Source organism: Schistocerca gregaria, chromosome 6, assembly GCF_023897955.1.
Source record: "Schistocerca gregaria isolate iqSchGreg1 chromosome 6, iqSchGreg1.2, whole genome shotgun sequence".
In the NCBI taxonomy this organism is placed as follows: Eukaryota; Metazoa; Arthropoda; class Insecta; order Orthoptera; family Acrididae; genus Schistocerca; species Schistocerca gregaria.
This window is the reverse complement of record NC_064925.1, coordinates 41081442-41103993: the sequence shown is the minus strand read 5'-3', so window position 1 is coordinate 41103993 and position 22552 is coordinate 41081442. Positions and strand designations below refer to the sequence as shown.

General features: G+C 45.7%; 1 protein-coding gene across 3 annotated transcripts in view; it reads left to right on the top strand.

The window, feature by feature from the left end:
* Positions 1 to 22552, top strand: part of LOC126278137 (uncharacterized) — a 500725-nt gene that overhangs the window by 36164 nt on the left and 442009 nt on the right. For all 3 annotated transcript variants that reach the window (XM_049978028.1, XM_049978029.1, XM_049978027.1), the window contains exons 2-4: positions 16488 to 16656; positions 16755 to 16802; positions 21294 to 21368. In XM_049978028.1, coding sequence (XP_049833985.1) covers positions 16569 to 16656; positions 16755 to 16802; positions 21294 to 21368 — 211 coding nt within the window. In that variant the 5' untranslated portion in view covers positions 16488 to 16568. The remainder of the gene's footprint in view (positions 1 to 16487; positions 16657 to 16754; positions 16803 to 21293; positions 21369 to 22552) is intronic.

Here is a 22552-nt window from a genome sequence, read left to right as displayed (position 1 = left end):
AGAATACACTGAAGTGGGGAGCAGTCATTCACCTGACAGAACACTTCAAAATGAGATCAGTAACACAGCTGTGTGCCCCAGAAAACAGAAAGACATTAAATACACTTCGTTTAACGAATAACAAGTGCCCATTAACATTACGCCACTCCTGTTTGAACTGCAGTGCCCCCCCCCCCCCCCCCAAAAAAAAGAAAAAGAACAAAAAACAACAGGCGCTTTTATCTGTTTAAATTACAGCATTAAGGAGTTCCAAACGATGTTCAATACAAGTATTTCCCCTTTCAAGGCGGAGGCTGAGCCGGAAACACAGAATGCCACAAAAACACAGTTTTGCTGTGAAATCTTACAGGACACCCGGAAGCAGTAACAGACAAGGGGTCGGCACCCACAAATAACACAGGCTAAGGATCAGGCTGGGAGCACACCCTACGAGAACTTGTTCACCACAAACTGTAGACATTCCGGACGAACATCCGCTTGCGATGGCTACCAGAAGAACGAGCAACTGACAGGCCCACGCCGTGCTTCTCACACAGGCACCTCAATTTGTACAAACATCTAAGCCAACACCAACTCCGGATTCACCTCTCACTGCGAGGCTCGGCACAGTTTGTATAAAGTGCCTTCCAGGCAACCAGTAACTAGCGCAGGAGTTTCACGATTAGCAAACAGCCTCTGTGTAACAGACATCACACATGTGTGCTTACTAGAGATGGGCAAAACTGTTCTTTTCAAAGATTGGATCAGAACTGTTCACTCCCTGAAATGAACTAGCTCTTTTTCATGACTCACCACTCATTCACAATAGAAAATAAATGGAAGGCACATTACCATTAAAAACTTGGTTTATTACAGTACTATACCCATATTTTGATCTTATTTGGTCCTATTTTGAAGTAATACAGATAATGAGTAAGAATTTTGTATTGTTTATTGAAATTTCCAAGATATGACAAAGGTTTTGATTATTGATTTATTTTGCACTATCGTGGTTTTATGGGTGATCGGAAAATGTAACTTGAGATTTACATTAACAATATATTTGGTTATAATGTATTAAAATTTCATTAACCTCGTACAAATACATCACAAGCAATATATTTTTAAAGTGAACGTTTGCTTTCAAGGACGCCTAAACTCGCAAAATCTGTACTACAATAAGAAAAAAATATATAAATTTGACTGTAAGACCAAAGTGTTGCATATAGCCTTCCACAGAATAAAACAAGGAAAATATTGGTGTATCACATTTTGCTATACGTTTATCGGTTCACTCGCAATTAAAGCGTAAATTCGACTGACCATAATAAAAAATCCTATAGTAAGAGGAGTCGTCAGGAACCTAATCTGATCAGTTTAAACAAATAAAAATAAAATAAAAGCAAATGATGTATATATAACATAATAATGTAATATACATAGTGGTATTACTACGAAGAACAATATCTAGTAGAGACGAACTCCGATGCAGAGGCGCTGAGTCAAGCAGGTCGAACCGCGAGCTGTATTACTGCGTGAGCTAAGACCGCAGAGACCAGAGTGACACCTGAGTTGCTTTGCTCAACGCTCTGGCTAGAGTCGAGAAAGGTGGGGTGAGCTCTGGGCGGGCGAGTTCCGAGGGTGGGGGGAGCGGTGCACGGCCACCAGTCACCCGCTCCGAGACAAATCGTCCGTTCTCTTAAGAGCAGGTTGTTGCAAGTAGTTCTTATGTTCTCCGCTAGGAGGCTCTCCGTCCTGTTGCTCGCATCAACTGCCCAGAGGGCAGGACGTGCGACTGAAACGATCGCCGACGGAGTGCGATGCTTAAGTTAAGGTGCGGCACACTGCACGCGGCAGAGGAAGCACAGAGACGGCACGGCATATGTGAAACACAAAATCCAATGGGGCACTGCACAATGCAGGCAGCCAAGGCAGAAGCAGGGCAGAGCCCAGCGCTGGCTGTGTTGTGTGGCGTGCAGTGTGCTCTAACCAGCAGAGGCCCCGCTGATCTTCTCCGACACTCTCCCCCCCCCCCCCCCCCTCTCTCTCTTTGCTGTGGGAAACGTTTGGAGGTACCGTTCTTTTTTTCTGTATCACTGATTGTTCACTCCTTTGAAAGATTTAACTCTGCGAATTAGTTCACGAGCGGATCCCCCATCTCTAGTGCTTACGCCCGAGCCACCACTCCGCCAGTCTCACCGGCCGCCCCAAACCGGCTGCCTCTCGCCGTCCCGCGCGCCCCAGCCGAAAACGCAAAGATGCTCATGCCCGGCGACGCGCCAAAGATAACAAGCCGATCGCTGATGATCGACCAGCGATCTGGCTCGACAGGAACTGCTCGAAATACATCTTTCGATGTTCTGCGGCACAGTTTACCTGAAATTTGTCGACGAAGCAGCGTGCGATAGGCGTACTCGCCGTTCCACAGACCGACATCGTTCCCGCCACTCGGACGGCAACGTGAGAGAAGTGACTGCCGACGGTGCAGGACTCGGGGTTCGAAACGTGCGAATCTTCACTCTGCCCTTTGAAGTTCCTGCTACGCTCCTCTTGGACTCGTTGCGGCCTAGCAGAGAAGTACTACGTGGCCTACGCTCGAGACGTATCCTGAACGGACTCCATCAGCTGCGAATAGAACTGTGCAGACACATCCAGGCGTAAGTGACCGTTGCAGGCTGTCGAGCGATCGTCATTTACGACTGTGAACAGCGGACTTGTTCGGGGTGCTGACAGGAAGGGCACGTTCGCTCTGACTGCGTGCAGAGGCACCTTCTCCAGGTACCTCGTCCAGATAATTCGAGCTGCTACGACGCGTATGTCGCAACCGACGAGACTACCTGTTCGTTACGTATACTGAGACAGCGAGGGCAGCGACGGACGAGGACGTTGTTCCCCTCCAGTTAGAGACCCCCGCGGCCGCGGGCCCGGTTTCCGCGGCCTGCATCGGAACCGTCGACGTGCTCGCCAGCAGCGACCACGACTGCACTCCAGCCGTGTGGGGAAGGAGCGCGCCTGAAGGGCAATTCGAGCACGGACAAGGAGATAAGAGAGGAACCTACTTTCTTGCGAACCATGGATGAAGGGTATCAGACGGATGCCGTATTCCTTGACTTCCGGAAAGCGTTTGACTCGGTGCCCCACTGCAGACTCTTAACTAAGGTACGAGCATATGGGATTGGTTCGCAAATATGTGAGTCGCTCAAAGACTTCTTAAGTAATAGAACCCAGTACGTTGTCCTCGATGGTGAGTGTTCATCGGAGGTGAGGCTATCATCTGGAGTGCTCCAGGGAAGTGTGGTAGATCCGCTGTTATTTTCTGTGTACATAAATGATCTTTTGGATAGGGTGGATAGCGGCTGTTTGCTGATGATGCTGTGGTGTACGGGAAGGTGTCGTCTTTGAGTGACTGTAGCAGGATACAAGACGACTTGGATTGGATTTGTGATTGGTGCAAAGAATGGCAGCTAACTCTAAATATAGATAAATGTAAATTAATGCAGATGAATAGGAAAAATAATCCTGCAATGCTTCAATACTCCTTTAGTAGTGTAGCGCTTAACACAGTCACGTTGATTAAATATTTGTGCATAACATTGCAGAGAGATATGAAGTGGGACAAGCATGTAATGGCAGTTGTGGGGAAGGCGGATAGTCGTCTTTGGTTCACTGGTAGAATTTTGGGAAGATGTGGTTCATCTGTAAAGGAGGCCGCTTGTAAAACACTAATACGACCTATTCTTGAGTACTGCTCGAGCGTTTGGGATCTCTATCAGGTCGGATTGAGGGAGGACATAGAAGCAATTCAGAGGCGGGCTGCTAGATTTGCTACTGGTAGGATTGACCGTCACGCGAGTGTTACAGAAATGCTTCAGGAACTCGGGTGGGAGTCTCTAGAATAAAGGAGTGGTTCTTTTCGTGAATCGCTACTGAGGAAAATTAGAGAACCAGCATTTGAGGCTCCCTGGAGTACAATTTCACTGCCGCCAACTTATATTTCGCGGAAACACCACAAAGATAAGATAAGAGAGATTAGGGCTCATACAGAGGCATATAGGCAGTAACTTTTCCCTCGTTCTGTTTGGGGGTGGAAGAGGGAGAGAAGATGCTAGTTGTACGAGGTACCCTCCGCCACGCACCGTATAGTGGATTACGGAGTATGTATGTAGATGTAGATGTAGATGTACTTTCCATAGTGATCCACAGGATGCAGACACGGGTTCCCGCAAACACAAGTCACCCAAACGACGAAAGGAGAGGAGGCTATGTGCAGGAAGCGCTTCGCATGACGGTGACGCGCTTCACGCTCTTGGGCGCAACCCCTCTGTGGACCCCACTCCCTCGGTTCACGGTTCGCTGCTGGCAACGTCTGCCCGAGGACGGACACAGCTCGGCGGTGCCCGACCCACTGACGAGCCTCATGGCGATTTTGCGGCTCCTGACGTACCACACGTCCAGCCTGGCGACTCGGCGTCCGACAACGAGATGGAAACAGTGACGTCAGACCCGAGCGACCAACTGACGCCCGCGGCCGGCGGATCGTCGGGCACACGTCTTGTGTCTGGCGATCTGTAATATATATATGGCGCAGGTGACAGAGATGGTCAGAAGGGCCATATGGCGCTTACTAGCTCAAACGATTGCAGGATACGTCATCGTACTATCCAATTTCCCAGGTGTGTGGATAGGTACAGTCAATGTCAACGGTATTAGTTCGACGATAAAAACCCGGCTGTTGAACGACGTGATTCGGGTGGCTGACATGGATATGGTGCTTCTGCTCCTGGATGTCTATGAATACCGGCGTTACGTCAGTACAACTACTGACGTGTCGAGCAAACAGTCTATTACTCTACTGAGGTATCTCCAATGTTTTAACAGGCTACAGAGCACCTAGTGGTGGGTGGGAGCAGCGTATTACGCCCTGAGGATCGGATCACTCACCACATACCGTGCCCAGCCCTTTGTGCGATGAGAGCGGAACTCGTTTTGCACGACACGTGGCCATTAATCCACTGTGATCGAGGCAGACATACACACTTCGCCCGCCACTCGGCCAGCAGTTTCGGGAGGATTAACGTTTTGATAGGTCTTTTGGCAGCGACTGTCAGTGCCGAGCTGTGGCCCACAGCATTCACTGACCGTCAGGCCTTCGTCTGCCCCTGACCCTGCCACTACAACAGATGAGCCGTACTAGAGGACAGTGGACTCTTAACGTCGACATTCTCCAGCAAGAGGCTTGCCGTCTAGCCGTCGCTGATAACAAATGTGAACGAGGACGTCGTACCTATGATTCCGCGAAAAGGTGGTGGATCCACTGCACTAAACCAGCTATTTGCTGCACGTTCGTGGTAGATGTACAGGCAGGGCGCTTTGGCAACGATAGACCTCTGAGTTTTACTACCACGTTATGCAGGAACTAGCGTCGCAGTAACCTCCGCCACAGCGCCAAATGGCCAACCTCCGGACACAGACACAGCTCCTGCAGATCACGGCTACCAGATTGGGAGGCACGCGAGATTCCATTCCAGAGGTTCGTGCTTCTCTTCATCGCGTCGTCAGAGAATGGAGACATCGTAACAGGCGACTTATCACTGCAGCTGTTGCGGCGGACGGACAACTTTAAGAGAAAAACACCACAATTGCCCGCCTCCTCACAGGTTATTACCGGACTTTCTGTCAGACGACACATTCTTGGAGGTCGTCACAATGGAAGAAATGGGCATGGCCCTGTCGAGGGGCACGAGAAACTAATCCGTGGACTTGATGGTCTTCCGCTTGAATATTATGGCACTTTCCCTGACCTGATGGGGAACGTTGGTTACAACGTTTGGTTACAACGTTTGTTAAAACATGCTGAAGATAAGCCTTTGCTTAAGAAAGGAGATACAAAAATACCATCTAATTTCCATACAATTTCATGTTTGCCAGAATTATCAAAATTTTAGCAAAGGTAGTAAACAGTTGGCTTCTTAACCACCTGACAATAAACAATATATTGTCCAAGTCTTCATTCAGATTTATGAAGGATACTGATACTGAGAAGGCTGTCTACACATACAGTGGAAAAGTACTTAACTCATTAAGCAATAAATAACAGGCTACTGTTTTGTGATCTGTCAAAAGCATTTGACTGTGTAAATCACAACACCCTTGTAAATAAATTAGAATATTACATTGTAACAGTAAATGCTACAAAATCGTTCAATTCCGATATCTCTGAGAGGAAACGAAGGGTGTCATTAGGAAGGAGACATGAATTAATCCATCAGGGATCATCCCAGCTGGGAACTAATTACAAGTGGCATCCCACAAGGTTTCATCATATGGATCTTGCTTTTTCTTGCATATATCAATGACCTTTCATCAGTAACATTACCAGGTGGCGAGTTTGTTTTGTTTGCAAATGTACAAATATTGCAATAAAGCACAAATCTTCTTAGAAAGATTGGTTGGTGAAATTTTCATGGACATTAGTAAATGGGACCTAGTCAGTTCTTTGTCACTAATGGCCAGTTTTACACTCTCAGGTTAAATCCAGGGATAGCTAACTTAGGAATAGGCTAACCACATGTTAACTTGGAGTATCTGTTGTATGAAACCATTTTATTCCCCGGCTAGTTATTCCTGGAGTAGCATTTCCATCCAGTTAAGTTGGCAACAACATAAGAGCAGACTGGGTATTTTCACTTACATCATTTCATATTTACTGCTGTTGTCGTCGACTGAAATGTCATGTCTAACGTGAGCGATAAGTACTCCAGATCGCAAAATTATTCATTTGAGGATTTTTTGAGGTTGGTAGATACTGTAAAAGAGTTCCAGAGTGTAGAAGAAAACATGAAAAATTCTATGGTCTCATTCAATGGAAACATTAGTACAAAACATTCAACTAAGTTTGTAGGGTACTTGTATGTATAGCAGTATAATGATCTATTGTAACATTATCTAAAGGATCAGGTATTTCTTTGACTAGTAAGAGATCTTTCTAAATTTCTGAATAAATATGCAAAAGTTTCCATTCATAAATAACGTCACACAGATGGACAGAGCAGCTACAACAGACATATGATTTTTCCCCAAGAAAGAAACACGTAAATATTATGCCTAGAAAAGGGAGTAGAGGCTACAGATCGCTGGTGCCCCATATGTAGAACGCAAGTTCCAACTTGTGTACAGTGAAATTTATGATTTGATAAAGGTGTAAAGGGAAGGACGCCGCAGTGCACGCAGGGACATGATATAAAAGCAACTGTGAAATGCAGTCTGTGACAACACAGACATAATTGAGATTCATTTGACTGACGATCATGAGAGGTGTTTCTTACTAGCATGCTGATGTTTTTATGTCTTACAGTGGTTAATTCATTACAACAGCAATGGTTTTCTACAGAAAGTACCGTTGTAGAATTATTGAACATGGTGCATCCACTTTTGCAGTTATTGGGCACACATAAATCTTATTTCTATGATGTGATTATTAATAATTATATAGAGCATACATATGAAAAGTAAGATACCAACATTTACAATAAACGTTGACATCAGTGAGTTCCGATTGCAAGCTTTTCGTATGCACACTTCGTGCTCGCCTCCTCGCTACTGTCATAGATACCATTCACGTCGACCAAGCATGTCTGGGAGATGGCACTAATATATCTACATATGGCGTTAAACTCTTATGCCCTGGCGGTAATGTCGGCATGTGGCTTAGAAGGCGCCCTCGTGGCTGCTGACCTAGACCACGCGCTTAACCGAGTTGAGCAGGCCTACTTCGAGAAGGCGTGTGTGCCCCCAGTATCGGCTGGTGCGGTTCCCTGTCGCGGCCGCGTGGGCCCTTCCAGTGCCCTGGTCAACGGCCACCGCGCCCCGCCCTGCACTGCTGACAGCTCAGTGTGACAAGGGGGCTTGCTGTCGGCCTTTCTCCTCGCCGCCGCCCTCGAGCCTCCACTTCAGGGTCTACGTCAGCGTTTGCGGGGCATTTGCCTCCGCAATGCGCGTTTCACATGTCGTGTCTGCGCCGACGATGTATCTTTCTTGGCGAGGTCGGCAGAAGATACACGTACGGCCATCGCGTGGCTTTAGTGCTACGGCGAAGTGGTCGGGAGCCGTGTCAACCTTCGGAAGTCGTGCTAACTAGATGTGGACAAAGAACTAAATATCTGCTGCCCAGTACCGAGATCCTGGCGATGGAATGTTTGGGAGTGACGCTCCGTGGGAACGTGCCCCGTACAGTAGCAACTACACTCCTGGAAATGGAAAAAAGAACACATTGAAACCGGTGTGTCAGACCCACCATACTTGCTCCGGACACTGCGAGAGGGCTGTACAAGCAATGATCACACGCACGGCACAGCGGACACACCAGGAAACGCGGTGTTGGCCGTCGAATGGCGCTAGCTGCGCAGCATTTGTGCACCGCCGCCGTCAGTGTCAGCCAGTTTGCCGTGGCATACGGAGCTCCATCGCAGTCTTTAACACTGGTAGCATGCCGCGACAGTGTGGACGTGAACCGTATGCGCAGTTGACGGACTTTGAGCGAGGGCGTATAGTGGGCATGAGGGAGGCCGGGTGGATGTACCGCCGAACTGCTCAACACGTGGGGCGTGAGGTCTCCACAGTACATCGATGTTGTCGCCAGTGGTCGGCGGAAGGTGCACGTGCTCGTCGACCTGGGACCGGACCGCAGCGACGCACGGATGCACGCCAAGACCGTAGGATCCTGCGCAGTGCCGTAGGGGACCGCACCGCCACTTCCCAGCAAATTAGGGACACTGTTGCTCCTGGGGTATCGGCGAGGACTATTCGCAACCGTCTCCATGAAGCTGGGCTACGGCCCCGCACACCGTTAGGCCGTCTTCCGCTCACGCCCCAACATCGTGCAGCCCGCCTCCAGTGGTGTCGTGACAGGCGTGAATGGAGGGACGAATGGAGACGTGTCGTCTTCAGCGATGAGAGTCGCTTCTGCCTTGGTGCCAATGATGGTCGTATGCGTGTTTGGCGCCGTGCAGGTGAGCGCCACAATCAGAACAGCATACGACCGAGGCACACAGGGCCAACACCCGGCATCATGGTGTGTGGAGCGATCTCCTACACTGGCCGTACACCTCTGGTGATCGTCGAGGGGACACTGAATAGTGCACGGTACATCCAAACCGTCATCGAACCCATCGTTCTACCATTCCTAGACCGGCAAGGGAACTTTCTGTTCCAACAGGACAATGCACGTCCGCATGTATCCCGTGCCACCCAACGTGCTCTATAAGGTGTAAGTCAACTACCCTGGCCAGCAAGATCTCCGGATCTGTCCCCCATGGAGCATGTTTGGGACTGGATGAAGCGTCGTCTCACGCGGTCTGCACGTGCAGCACGAACGCTGGTCCAACTGAGGCGCCAGGTGGAAATGGCATGGCAAGCCGTTCCACAGGACTACATCCAGCATCTCTACGATCGTCTCCATGGGAGAATAGCAGCGTGCATTGCTGCGAAAGGTGGATATACACTGTACTAGTACCGACATTGTGCATGCTCTGTTGCCTGTGTCTATGAGCCTGTGGTTCTGTCAGTGTGATCATGTGATGTATCTGACCCCAGGAATGTGTCAATAAAGTGTCCCCTTCCTGGGACAATGAATTCACGGTGTTCTTATTTCAATTTCCAGGAGTGTCTGTATCGCAGAGTACATAATACGATCGACGCGGATGTTCGCATCCATACATTTCGAACACTTGACTCGATTATGCAGGTACCTATTGTCAACATCTACGTCGCCCCGAAACTTAATCATTACACACACAAGCTCTCCCAACACCCGCTACGGTGGCTGATAAGTTACAGGTGGCCTTGGGTCATTGCGGCAGCGATGGTAGGGTATTCAAGACTATTGGAGACCCGTTACGAGACACTGACGTTGCCCACGCACGCAGAATGATAAACGTGCAAAATAGGGCACGCGCTCTCATTTGCGGGCGATGCATCGCCTACGTGCTTTGGACAAGCACAGGTGCACTGCTACACCGATTGAGGAGGTGGCGCCTCAGTCCCTCCGGGCGCCTGTTCTTCTCGGACATACCGCGCCTCCAATGTCACATCCGCAGATACACAGTCGACACAAGTTACCTGTTGGATGTCCTACGGACTACGTGAGTTCCTAGGGCTTCCATCACCACGTTCAGCAGACACCGCCTGCTTACGTGATTGAACATCGCCATCGGGCGATTGGCTGGAGGAGGGTATGAGGTAAACACTCGCCTTTCCCTCTCACCGCTGTGGTACGTGCAGACGACTGGAAATTTTCCCACCCGGTGACGTCTATACACTACACATCTCGCCAGGGGCCGTGTCTGCCCAGACGAGCCGCTGTCGACACGGTCACGCACCGTTTCGTGTGTGGTGCGGCTGCCGACTGCTGCCTCCTCTCACGGCGCGTGTTGGCATCGTCGCTGCGATGGTCGCCTCAGTCCGTAGAGCCCACCGAACTGATCCACCGCGAAATCACTTGCTACCCTGCACTCGTCATGGCGCCGCGTTGTAATGCTCTTTTACGGTGGGTTTTGCAGAGTTCTTAGATTTTCGCTACTATTTGACGAGTAACTACACGGTTTTATGGAGCAATGCGTCGTATGGATCACTCTTTGCGAATTACTTGGGGTCGTTGTTTACGCACCCTCCAGAGTATTGGATTGTAACGAGAGTGAGAAGAGATTGAAGACATAGCACAGGATGGACTGATGAGAGATGTCAACGGTAATTACCGGGTGTTGCGCCCTCGCTGAACTAGAAGACGACTAGGGCATCCCGCAGTCTGGCTGCTGTGGACAGCCCTAGAAGAAGCTTAAACAAAAATAGAAAATAAAACGAATAAAAGATAATAAAAATATCGTACCCTTTGTTTTATCTGTTAAAAAAAAACAATCAAAGGTGTTAGTGGGAGGAGTCTGAAGCGGAGGCAAACATCCGTCCTAGTTAGCTTAGGGTGAAAGTGGCGGTAGGACTAGATATTGTTTTTGTTTGTAGATTAGATAGGTTTTTGAGGTAGCAGGAGGGTTATGTGCCAACGCCTGAAGAGGAAGAGGTCTATGGCAACAAAAAAGTAAAAAAAAAGTACAAAATAAAAGTAAGCAGAAGGCCTAAGTTTGAATTGTGATCTGGCTCAGATTTTCAGCTTGCGCCAGTGGTATAAATCAATGTCCACAGGTAGCCAATGTCTTTAATTCCTCTGTGTCTTGGAAAACTAATTATATTATACTCATAAGACAGTAGTTTCTTGCAAACAGGACAGACAAACAAAACGATTTAATTGTTAATTTTATGCTGTTGTGATTTACAATATTTTGAAACAAAATTTGCTCTAGCATTAACTTCGAAATTTTTAAATTTTTAAGCGCAAGAACAAGGTTTTGCTTTTTTTAAATTCAGGGACAATTTTAGCAAAAATCACTTATGGAATGCTTCCGCTGAGGTTTAGGGGCTTATAGTCCAATCTGAGGCTGTTTCTTGACCAGAAGTGTCTCGTCTCGACTTCACCTACATCACTGTCGAAGGCTGTAAACATTATATATATACTCTAACACAATAATAACAATAAAAACAACATACCACGAAGGGTTTATCCGAATCGGACAAGAATCGGTAGCTCTGATGTACATGTACAGATAAACAGATGATTAAAATTTCAGAAAAATTGGACCATTTATTCAAGAGATTGAGCAAGTCAGTAACGCATTGGTCCACCTCTGCCTTATGGAAGTAGTTATTCGGCTGGGCATTGATTGATAGAATTGGTGGAGGTCCTCCTGAGGGTGTCCTGCCAAATTCTGTCCAACTGGCGCGTCAGATCCCGAACTAACTGGAGGGCCCTGCCGATAGTGTTCCAAACGTTCTCAACTGGAAAGAGATCCGATGGCCGAGGTAGGATTTGGGGAGCACAAAGGAAGCAGTAGAAACGCTCGGCGTGCGAGGACTGACATTTTCTCGATGAAATGTGAGGCCAGGAGGACTTGGCACAAAGAACATCAAAACGAGGCGTAAAATGTCGTCAACGTACGGCTGCGCTCTAAGTGTGTCCTCCTACGGCATCCCAGACCATCACTCCTGACTGTCAGGCCGAATGCAGGCGACAGTGAGGTTGGCATCCCACCGCACCACTGTCTGGGACGTCGGGGCTCAGTCTGAAGGGGAACTCATCACTGAAGACAATTCTGCTCTAGCCAATGAGAGACCAGGCCGAACCTGTCCATCACCACTGCAGAGGGGCTTGTGGTGTACATAGGCCAACGGCAGTCACCGCAAAAGACACTGTGAGATCAGCCCTCTTCATGTGAACCTCCTAGAAATGGTACTTGTGGTCACTGGAGCACGATGATCCCGGGTCTCCGAGTGCCTCTCCGACGATTGCTCGTCTTTCACTTTCTGTCGCCTCTGTAGATGAACCGCTTCCTTGATGCGCCGTGTTCGGCCAATGTTCACCCAGTCCTGCCGCCATCGTCGAATGGTGGCATCGCTCCTATTCAAACGTCGAGTGATTCGCTGATTACTACAACCGGATTATGTGAGCCCAACTGCACGCTCTCTCTCAAATGCCGACGTCTTCGTATATTGTTCACGAGCTTGCCAGGCACGTGGTGAAACTTACTGGAACGTCACACATGCATCCATCGGCCGTCAAAGTTTACATTTTTCAATTTCCGTCGATACCTAGATGAATATCAAATTGTGACCAATATGTACAACTCCTTTTTTTTTTACTTTTTTTTACCAGAGCCATGGTGTACATTTTGGTGTGAATTGTTTAATATTCCTAAGATCATTGATGTGTATGGTGAAAATGCTTTGATAAGTTTTCGTTCAAGGTGTTCTGTTCGAAGAATGCGCTAGGTTACTGGATTCCACCGATTCTGGTCTGGCATTTCAACTTTTTTTCGGTGTTTCTGTTGTACCATGTTCAGCTTTGCTCTTTTACCAAAGCACAGTACGTTTTACATGAATTAACTTGTTTAATATGCTAATGTAGTTTCAGTTGCGATAGTTTGCTAGCCAGAACTATTACTGAGCAAAATAAACTAAGGACAAGGCAGGTGAGGAAACTTGTCGCTGGTGGCCTCGGTGTTGAGCGCCCGTAAGCGCCTTTCAGGAAACTTATGGAATCTCGTAGTTAGTGTGAGTATATTACATTTTTTGTCTGTTTTGCTTTAGCAAGCCCACACAATTTCATTTTCATTAGCTTCAACTGGTCCTTAAAAACTGGACTGTGGCACTGAAAAAACCTGAAGTCACTTCTGTCTACATTTAAAAAAGTTTTCTATTTGCGTATTATAATTTTCAATACGCTCGTTTCGATATCTTGAACTGTACATGATATGTAATTCATTTTTAAAAATAAATCACTTTTGCTGTAATGGAGTGCGCCTAGGTGAAAATGTTTGCGCTACACAAAATTCATTTTCTGTAGATTGGATAGACCTCCTCCGAATTCCGAAGCCAGAGCCAGTCTGTACATTTACGTTTATACACATACTGGGAAAGCCAACGTGTGGCGAAGTGTACCACCACGTCCGACGGCTAGTCGTTTCCTTTCGTGGTCCACTTGCGAATACGGCGAGGGAAGCAGGGCTGCCTACAGGCTCCCCCCCCCCCCCCCTCCCCCTCCGCCCCCGTCGTACGACCCTTAATCTCCGCGGTCCGTAGACGGAATGTGTGTTGGGGGCAGTAGAATCGTTCTGCAGTTGGCCTCAAATGCCCATTCTCTAAATTTCGTCATGGTGCTCCTCGAAAACAACGTCATCTTCCCTCCAGTGATTGTCATTTAACTTGCGCGCTCACTCTGCGCTCCGATCTTCGCCAGTGGGACACAATGTCTAGCGCTTTTCGGAATCTAGGGATAAGAAATCTGTCTGGTGTCCTCCAGTCAGTGTTTGTACGAGGTGTCGTGTGAGAAAGCGGCAAGCAGAGCTTCGCACGAGCGATGCTTTATAAATCAGTGCTGTTTGTGGACAGAAGCTTTTCTGTCTCCAGAAAATTTGTTATATTCAGAGTTAATTACGCAGGTCTGTAATTGGTCTGTAATTGCGCAGGTCCATTGTTTTACCCTTCTTATGTGCAGGAGTCACCTGCACTTATTTCCAGACTTTCCAGATACTTTGGGCTTTTCGCTGGGTGGGAGTTTCACGATTTATGCGTTTCAAGTAAGGGGCCTGTGATGTAGACTACTCTCTGTAAAACGTAATTGTTGGACCTTGCCAACTATACGTTTGCAACTCTCCTAGTCGTTTATCTAGGCCACGGATGCCTATTTTTATCTCCTCCATGCGGGAGGTGTACGAAACTTAAAACTTCAGCTTTGCTCTTGCGAGTAGACAGAGAGTAACTTTACATGTGTCCAGAATTTTCTTGGCTTCTCACCGAGATCTTTCGCTAAGGTCTGACGGTGGAAGTTGTATGTACCTGTCAACATCGGCGCGTTATTTTCTAATCCAATTGTGCAACAATCTCTGGTTCCTCAGCATTTCCCAGATCTGACTGTTAAGCAACGGTGGGTCCTTACCTTTGTTATCCAAGTACTTGGCACGAACGACTCCAGAGTGCGATTTTCAATTTATATTTTTAACATAATTCCTCTACGTCAGCCATATTGCAGTTAAATGATGTGCATCCGTTGTCTAAGTGGGATGCTAACGACTACATCTTTTTTCTAGCATGGAATACTCTCCTAGCCAACTTGACTGATTTATTAACTCCCTGTGGCCGTGCGGTTCTAGGCGCTTCAGTCCGGAACTGCGCTGTTGCTACGATCGCAGGTTCGAATCCGGCCTCAGGCTTGGATGTGTCTGATGTCCTTAGGTTAAGTTAGGTTTAAGTAGTTCTAAGTCTAGGGGACTGATCACCTCCGATGTTGAGTTCCATAGTGCTTAGAGCCATTTGAGCCATTTATTAACTTTAGTAACCACCATCATTATTATAACGTCATTATCACTAATCCCTGACGCTATACCGACAGTATCAATAAGATCACGCCCATTTGTGGCTGCAAGGTTTAAAGTATTTCAGTTGCATGTGGGTTGCCTAACTAGTGGTTTTAGAAAAACATCTTCAAAGTACTTTTCAAAACCGCCTATATGCACCAGTTGCAGTTAATCCATAGACGCCCCAGTCCGTTCCCAGTAGATTTAACTCAACACCAACTGCACATTTTTTGTATTTCCGCGCTACTGAGTACAGACTTTTTGTGAATGATTCCACAACGACCTCAGCTGAAACAATATTTTTGTCTACACCAACGAACACTACCCCGCCTGTAGCATCTAACCTGTCTTTGCGATATACGTTCCATGTTAACATACACATGTTTTGATCACTTAACATTTCCGGGCTGAGGTGCCGTGGTCCATACAGAACTCTCCCCTGACTTTTCGCCTTCGACTGCGGAAGGCGAAACGTCAGGGGGAGACTTATGTAGGGACCACGGCATCTCAGCCCGGAAATGTTTAGTGATGACAACTCCTGCCGTGAAAGCCTTCATTCTATGATACACATGTTTCATACTCAGCAATGTACGAACCGATGTGCAACGCAGTCTCACGGTGTCTTCTATTTTTCATTGCGAATTTCATGCTGCATGTTACTTAATTAGGAACTATCACAGTAATTATAACTATTAATGATAAGATGGGCAGTTCACAATGAAGCTAACATGTCAGAATCTAAAATATTTTACCGAATACTTCACGTAAAACTGTTTGATAAACAACGCAGAGCACCTGGCGCTCGTGCGACGCCCTGCTGTTGCCGGAACTGCTGGGAGCTGCCCGCTGGCCCTTCGCTCCCACACCGAGGCTCATCCGGCCCTGCCGATGACGTCGTTGCTTGGTTTGGCCGCTGCTGTTGACAAGGCACACCCCCAGCTATCTTTTCCTTTCCACGAAACATCAGCGTCTAATGCCACGGACTACAGCTTCATTTGAAAAAGCGAAGTTGACACTGTGGCAATTAACACACGTACGGTCCGCAGCTCCTGGTCTTGCGGTAGCGTTCTCGCATCCCGCGCACGGGGTCCCTGATTCGATTCCCGGCGGGGTCAGGGATTTTCTCTGCCACGTAATGACTGCATCTTGTGTGTCTTTCATCATCATTGACTCGCAAGTCGCCGAAGTGGCGTCAACTAAAAAGGACTTGCAATACGGCGGCCGAACTCCCCCGCATGGGGCCTCCCGGCCAACAATGCCATACGATCATTTCATTTCAACATACGTACGACAAAAGACTACACTTCGTTTTCTGCTTATTTTCTGCAAACTGATGTAAATAGAATTACGAAATCTCAAATGACTTCGGAAATATTTAAGCTAAATACCGTTGTTTAGTTATAGTATGTATTGGGCAGAACGAAGTAATATCAAGCTTATCAAATAACACAGCCCGAGCTATGTTTAAGATAATTTGTTGTAGACTTTCTTGAGCATAAAATAGTTTTGTAACTATATTTGGATAAATATGAATTTTATATGAATTTACAGGTTTTTCGACAGCATGCAAATGTCATGAAGATATTTTGATGGAATAGATCTTTTTTGGGCCGACACCTTTGTCTTTGCATAATGTTTCGCAGAAGCGTTATTTTGCTCGTCTGTATCTTTGTGTCAGTAATCGCAGCTACTGACCACAGTGCTCCAGCTTCCATTACAGGTAAAAATTTTACGTTGTTGTCTGGGCATAGTAATGAATACCAATATCATGGCAAGTAATGAAAATTATGTTCAATTTTCTCATCTATTTTTTTTTAGGATCTGATTCTGAAGTTACAATCTATCGTCTAAGAACCGAAAAACCAGGTTAGTATGTGTTTTCAGCATTTCTACTAACGTTTGATGCTTGATGCTTCAGGAAATTAATTTGGTGCTGACTTACCTCACTGAGCTAGCTTTGTTCGTTTTTTAATAAGTGCTTTGAGTCACAGTGTGATGACTTTTAGTGTATCATTGCATTTGATATTATAGACTAATGAATTTTAGCGTATCATCGCTTTTGATATTACAGAGTATACTAGTTCGAATGTTAATCACTTACATGTTGCATAAATGTTACATAGATCCTTATTAGCAATAGTCGTACCTGACTGTTGGACGTGTCAGTACCATTTCCACACAAATATCTGAAAAATGTTTACTAACATTTACGTGTATAAAATGGGTCGAGAAACATTGGGTATTTTTGAAGTTGTGCGCCGCAAAAAACCGTATTTTGTAGCACAGCATCAGTTGCAATGATTTTGCATTCTTAATATTTATCTGAAATATCTTCGCTCAAAGAATCATTCTCCTCCAGTTTTATTGTATAACAACGTGGATGAACGCATACTTTCGAAAATTTACGGAAGTTTCAAGTACTGTACGTAACAAATTTCGTAGTAAAAAGGCGTTTGTGTCTTTCTGGCTGTAGCATATGTGAATTTTATCTTCAACTGGAGCACATGTTATGTGCATTTATCGTAAATTAACGCTATTTTCGAGTTTGTTACAGGCTGTAACCTCCAAAAATATTACGGGAAATTACTAGCTCTGAAACGAAATTTTTCTGTTGTTTAAATGAGTGTGTCATTTTGCGAAATAATTTCTTCAGTCTACAGTGGAAGGAGTGATACCTTTTGCGTAACACATCCAGAAATTAAAAGGACAATCAGTAACAGTATTTTGAAGTTACACTGAAGCGCCAAAGAAACTAGTATAGGCATGCGTATTCAAATACAGAGATGTGTAGACCCGGAGAATGGCAGGTCATCACGATTCAAGTGAGTTTGAAAGAGGTGTTATGGTTAGTACACGAACGATAGGACATAGCATCTCCGAGGTAGCGATGAAGCGAGAATTTTCCCTTTCGACCTTTTCACGAGTGTACCATCAATGTCAGTAATCCAGTAAAACATCAAGTCTCTGACATTGCTGTGGCCTTAAAAAGATCTTGCAAGAACGGCGACTGAAGAGACCCGTTGAACGTGACAGAAGTGCTGCACCTTCCGCAAATTAATGCGGATTTCAATGCTGGGCCATCAACAAGTGTCAGCCTGCAAACCATTCAACGAAACGTCATCGATGTGGGCTTTCGGAGCCGAAGGTCCCATCGTCTACCCTTGATTACTACACGACACAAAGCTTTACGCCTCGTCTGGGCCCGTCAACACCGACACTGGACTTTTGATCAGTGGAAACATGTTGCTTGGTCGGACGAGTCTCGTTTCAAATTGTATCGAGTGTATGAACGTGTACGGATATGGAGACAACATCACGAATCTATGTACCCTCCATGTGAGCAGGGCACTGTTCAAGCTGGTGGAGGCTTCGTAATGGTGTGGGACGTATGCAGTTGTAGTGGTATGGAAACCTGATACGTCTAAATACGACACTGACAGGTAACATGTTCCAAAGCATCCTATCTGATCACCTGCATCCATTTATGTCCATTGTACATTACGACGGACTTGGACAATTGCAGCAGGACAATGCGACACCCCACACGTCCATAATTACTACAGAGTGCCTCCAGAATCATTCTTCTGAGTTTAAACACTTCCGCTAGCCTCCAAACTCCCCAGACATGGAGATGATTGCGAATATCTTGGATGCCTTGCAACGTGCTGTTCACAAGAGATCTCCGCCCACTGGTACTCTTACTGACTGTATAATGGTTAGACAGAGATTTGAGAACCAGATTTTAAATTCTAAGTCATTTAAAAGGGTGGATGTAAACTTCGACTGCAATTTTTGGGTTACGAACTGCAGATTAAAATTTGCAAAAACGTAGGAAATTAAGGAAATGGGACCGGGATAAGTTGAAAGAACTAGGGATTGTTGAGAGTTTCAGGAGGACCATCAGGCAACACTTGACTACAAGAGCGAAAAGTAATACAACAGAAGAAGAATAGGTAGCTTTAACAAACGAATTAGTGAAGGCAGGAGTGGATCGGATAGGTAAAAAGACAAGGCCTTGTAGAAATCCTTCGATAACACAAGAAATATTTAACTTATGGAAGGAGGAAATATAAAAATGCAGCTAATCAAGCAGGTGAATGGGAATACAAACGTCTAACAATGAGACTGATAGGAAGAGCAAAACGGCTAAGTTGGAATGGCTACAGGACAAATGTAAGGAATTAAAAGCAAATATCACCAGAGGAAAGATAGATACTGCCTCGGGATACTTAAAGAAACATTTGGAGAAAAGAGAAGGATCTGTACGAATATCAGGAGAGCTCACATGGGAAACCAGTCCTAAGCAAAGAAGGGAAAGCAGAAAGGTGGAAGGAGAACAGTGGCGTGACAAAAGTGGGAGGATACGATATGCATGTATACAGATGGCGGTGGTATCGAGTGCACAAGGTACAAAAGGGCAATTCATTAGTGTATCTAATACTACTCTGGAGTTTCATGTGAAAAGGTTTCCGACTTGATTATAATCACACGACGGAAATTTACATACTTTGAACGCGGAAAACGGTAGTTGGAGCTAGACGCATAGGACGTCCATTTCGGAAACCGTTAGGGAATTCAGTGTTCCGATATCCACAGTGCCAAGTGTGTGCCCAGAAAACCACATTTCAGGCATTGCTTCTCACCATAGGTACCACAGTACTTGACGGCCCACACGTAACGACCAAGAGCAGCGGCGTTTGCGCAGAATTGTTGTCGTTAACAGGCAAGCAACATTACGTGAAGTAACCGCAGAAATCAGTGCCGAACGTACGACGAACGCATTCATTAGGATAGTGCGGCGAAATTTGATGTTTACGGGCCACTGCAGCAGTTGCCCGAAAAAAATTATTCAAATGGCTCTAAGCACTATGGGACTTAACAACTGAGGTCATCAGTCCCCTAGACTTAGAACTACTTGAACCTAACTAAGCTAAGGACGTCACACACATCCATGCCCGAGGCAGGATCCGAACCTGCGACTTTAGCATCAGAGCGGTTCCGGACTGAAGCGCCTACAACCGCTCGGCCACAGCGGCCGGCAGTCGATCGATGCTAGTGTATTTACTAACTGCACGACGTCACCTGCAGCGCCTCTCCTGGGCTGGTGACCATATCGACTGGACCCCGGCCGAATGATGAACCATGGGCTGATGAGATGAGTCCCCATTTCGTTTGATTAGACCTGATGGTAGGGTAAGAATGTGGTGCAAACCTCTCGAAGCTATGTATCCAAGTTGTCGACAAAGCACTGTGCAAGCTGGTGGTGGTTCCATAATGGTGTCGGCTGTGTTTGCATGGAATGTGTGGGACCTGGTTATGTCCGGCTGCTTGGAGACGTTTTGCAGCCAGCCATTCATGGAATTCATGTTTCCGGACAATAATGGAATTTTTATGTATGACAATCTGCCCACGTCATGACTCTACAGTTGTTCGCAATTGGTCTGAAATACATTCTGGACAATTTGAGTGAATTATCTGGCCACCAAGGTCAGCCGACATGAATCCCACCGAACATTTATGGGAGCTGATCGAGAGGTCTGTTTGCGCACAAAATCCTGCACTGGCAACAACTTCGGAAGTGTGGACGGCTATAGAGGTACCATGGCTCAGTATTTCTCCAGGAATTTCCAACGACTTGTTGACTCCACACCATGTCGAGTTACTGCAGTACGCCAGGCAAAAGGAGTTCAGACACTTAGGAGCAGCCCAAGACTTCTGTAATCCCAGTGTGCATGGAGGAGCAGTACAAGGGAGATTACAGGACTGGGAGAGGACTCACAATCAGATGGAACTAAGATGGCAGATATGATATTGCGAGAAGAGTTGTTCCCAAAGCTGCTATTTCCACATAAATTCCTGACTTCGCTTAAAATGAAATTCTTTCATACCATGGAACTAGTTAAATCTTAGATTTACATAATTCACCGCATAGTGAGCACTCACAACAAAATTAGATCCACATATTAATAAATTTTGGTCAATAGTAAAAACATACGAAAAAATCAAAACTCTACCCTGTTTTTCCATAAGTAAAATAAGACTCAGAAAATGTGACATACCGATAAAAAACTGCGTCTGGACAAGAAATCGGAAGAATCTTTTTTCTCTTTGCAGCTGATGAAGATATAGAAGCCACATGTGTTTCACACAAACACAGGGAGGAAAAATTAAAACAAAAGCTTAAAGATATATAAAGATGATTAAGAGTTTGCATTAGGTAACTTGTTGAAAACAAACTTTTATGTACTAAGTACTGAGTAGTAATCCAGTTTCAGGGAATACCATATATTTTTTAACTCATAAAATACTTTGTATGATATTGCAGTTTAATTTCAGGGGAAATTTCTCTAATTTCAGGGCAAATGTTCCGAGATGATCATGTAGCAAAACTAGCAGCTAATCTTGAAGAAATAATAATGGAACGTGACCATGGTAAGTTAAACATATTGACTGTTATCAGCAGCTAAGCATGGTACATAGTAGGGAATTACAGCCTAGCAGCTTTCACTCTTCATGTCAGTAATAGTATGCAGATCAAGTGTTATATGAATAAGGAGAAAGAGTTGTAAATTTTGCTTAATTTCAGAAGCCGGGTTTCTGACATTTAGAGTGCTCCATGATGAAATAAATTATGAACATTCTCAGTTAAAAAGAAATGTAATGTGATAGAAATATAGATGATAAATGAATAAGACTGTGAAACAACGTATAGACACAAAGAAATGAATACAACAACAAAAAATAAGAATAAAGATAATGGTGGCAATGACAATAGACGATTGCTGTTTTTGGTGTCCTGCAAAATATACATATAATTATATATATATAAATAAAACAATCAGGAGTAAACAGTTTCCCACTGAATCGCTTAGCTGCTTTCTCAGAGTCATTTCCAATAGTTTTGAATTGGCTCTGGAATGACCTCCCTTGTTATATCAGGGAACCGTGTAATGGCTCCAGCTTCAAAAGACAGTTTCCGACATATGTGCTCTAGCAACAATAATTTCTGCTTTTGTTCCTGCGCACACGCGCTATTGTATAATAACTTAGTATCGGTCTTTCCAACCACATCTTCTTAATTTCTACATCTACATCTACATACATTCTCCGCAATCCACCATACGGTGCGTGGCGGAGGGTACCTCGTACCACAACTAGCATCTGCTCTCCCTGTTCCACTCCCAAACAGAACGAGGGAAAAATTACTGCCTATATGCCTCTGTACCAGCCCTAGTCTCTCTTATCTTATCTTTGTGGTCTTTCCGCGAAATGTAAGTTGGCGGCAGTAAAATTGTACTGCAGTCAGCCTCAAATGCTGGTTCTCTAAATTTCTTCAGTAGCGATTCACGAAAAGAACCACTCCTTTCCTCTAGAGACTCCCACCCGACTTTCTGAAGAATTCCATATCACTCACGCGTTGATCAAACCTACCAGTAACAAATCTATCAGCCCGGCTCTGAGTTGTTTCTATGTCCTCTCTCAATCCGTGGGATCCCAAACGCTCGAGCAGTACTCAAGAAAAGGTCGTATTAGTGTTTTATAAGCGGTCTCCTTTACAGATGAACCACATCTTCCGAAAATTCTACCAATGAACCGAAGACGACTATCCGCCTTCC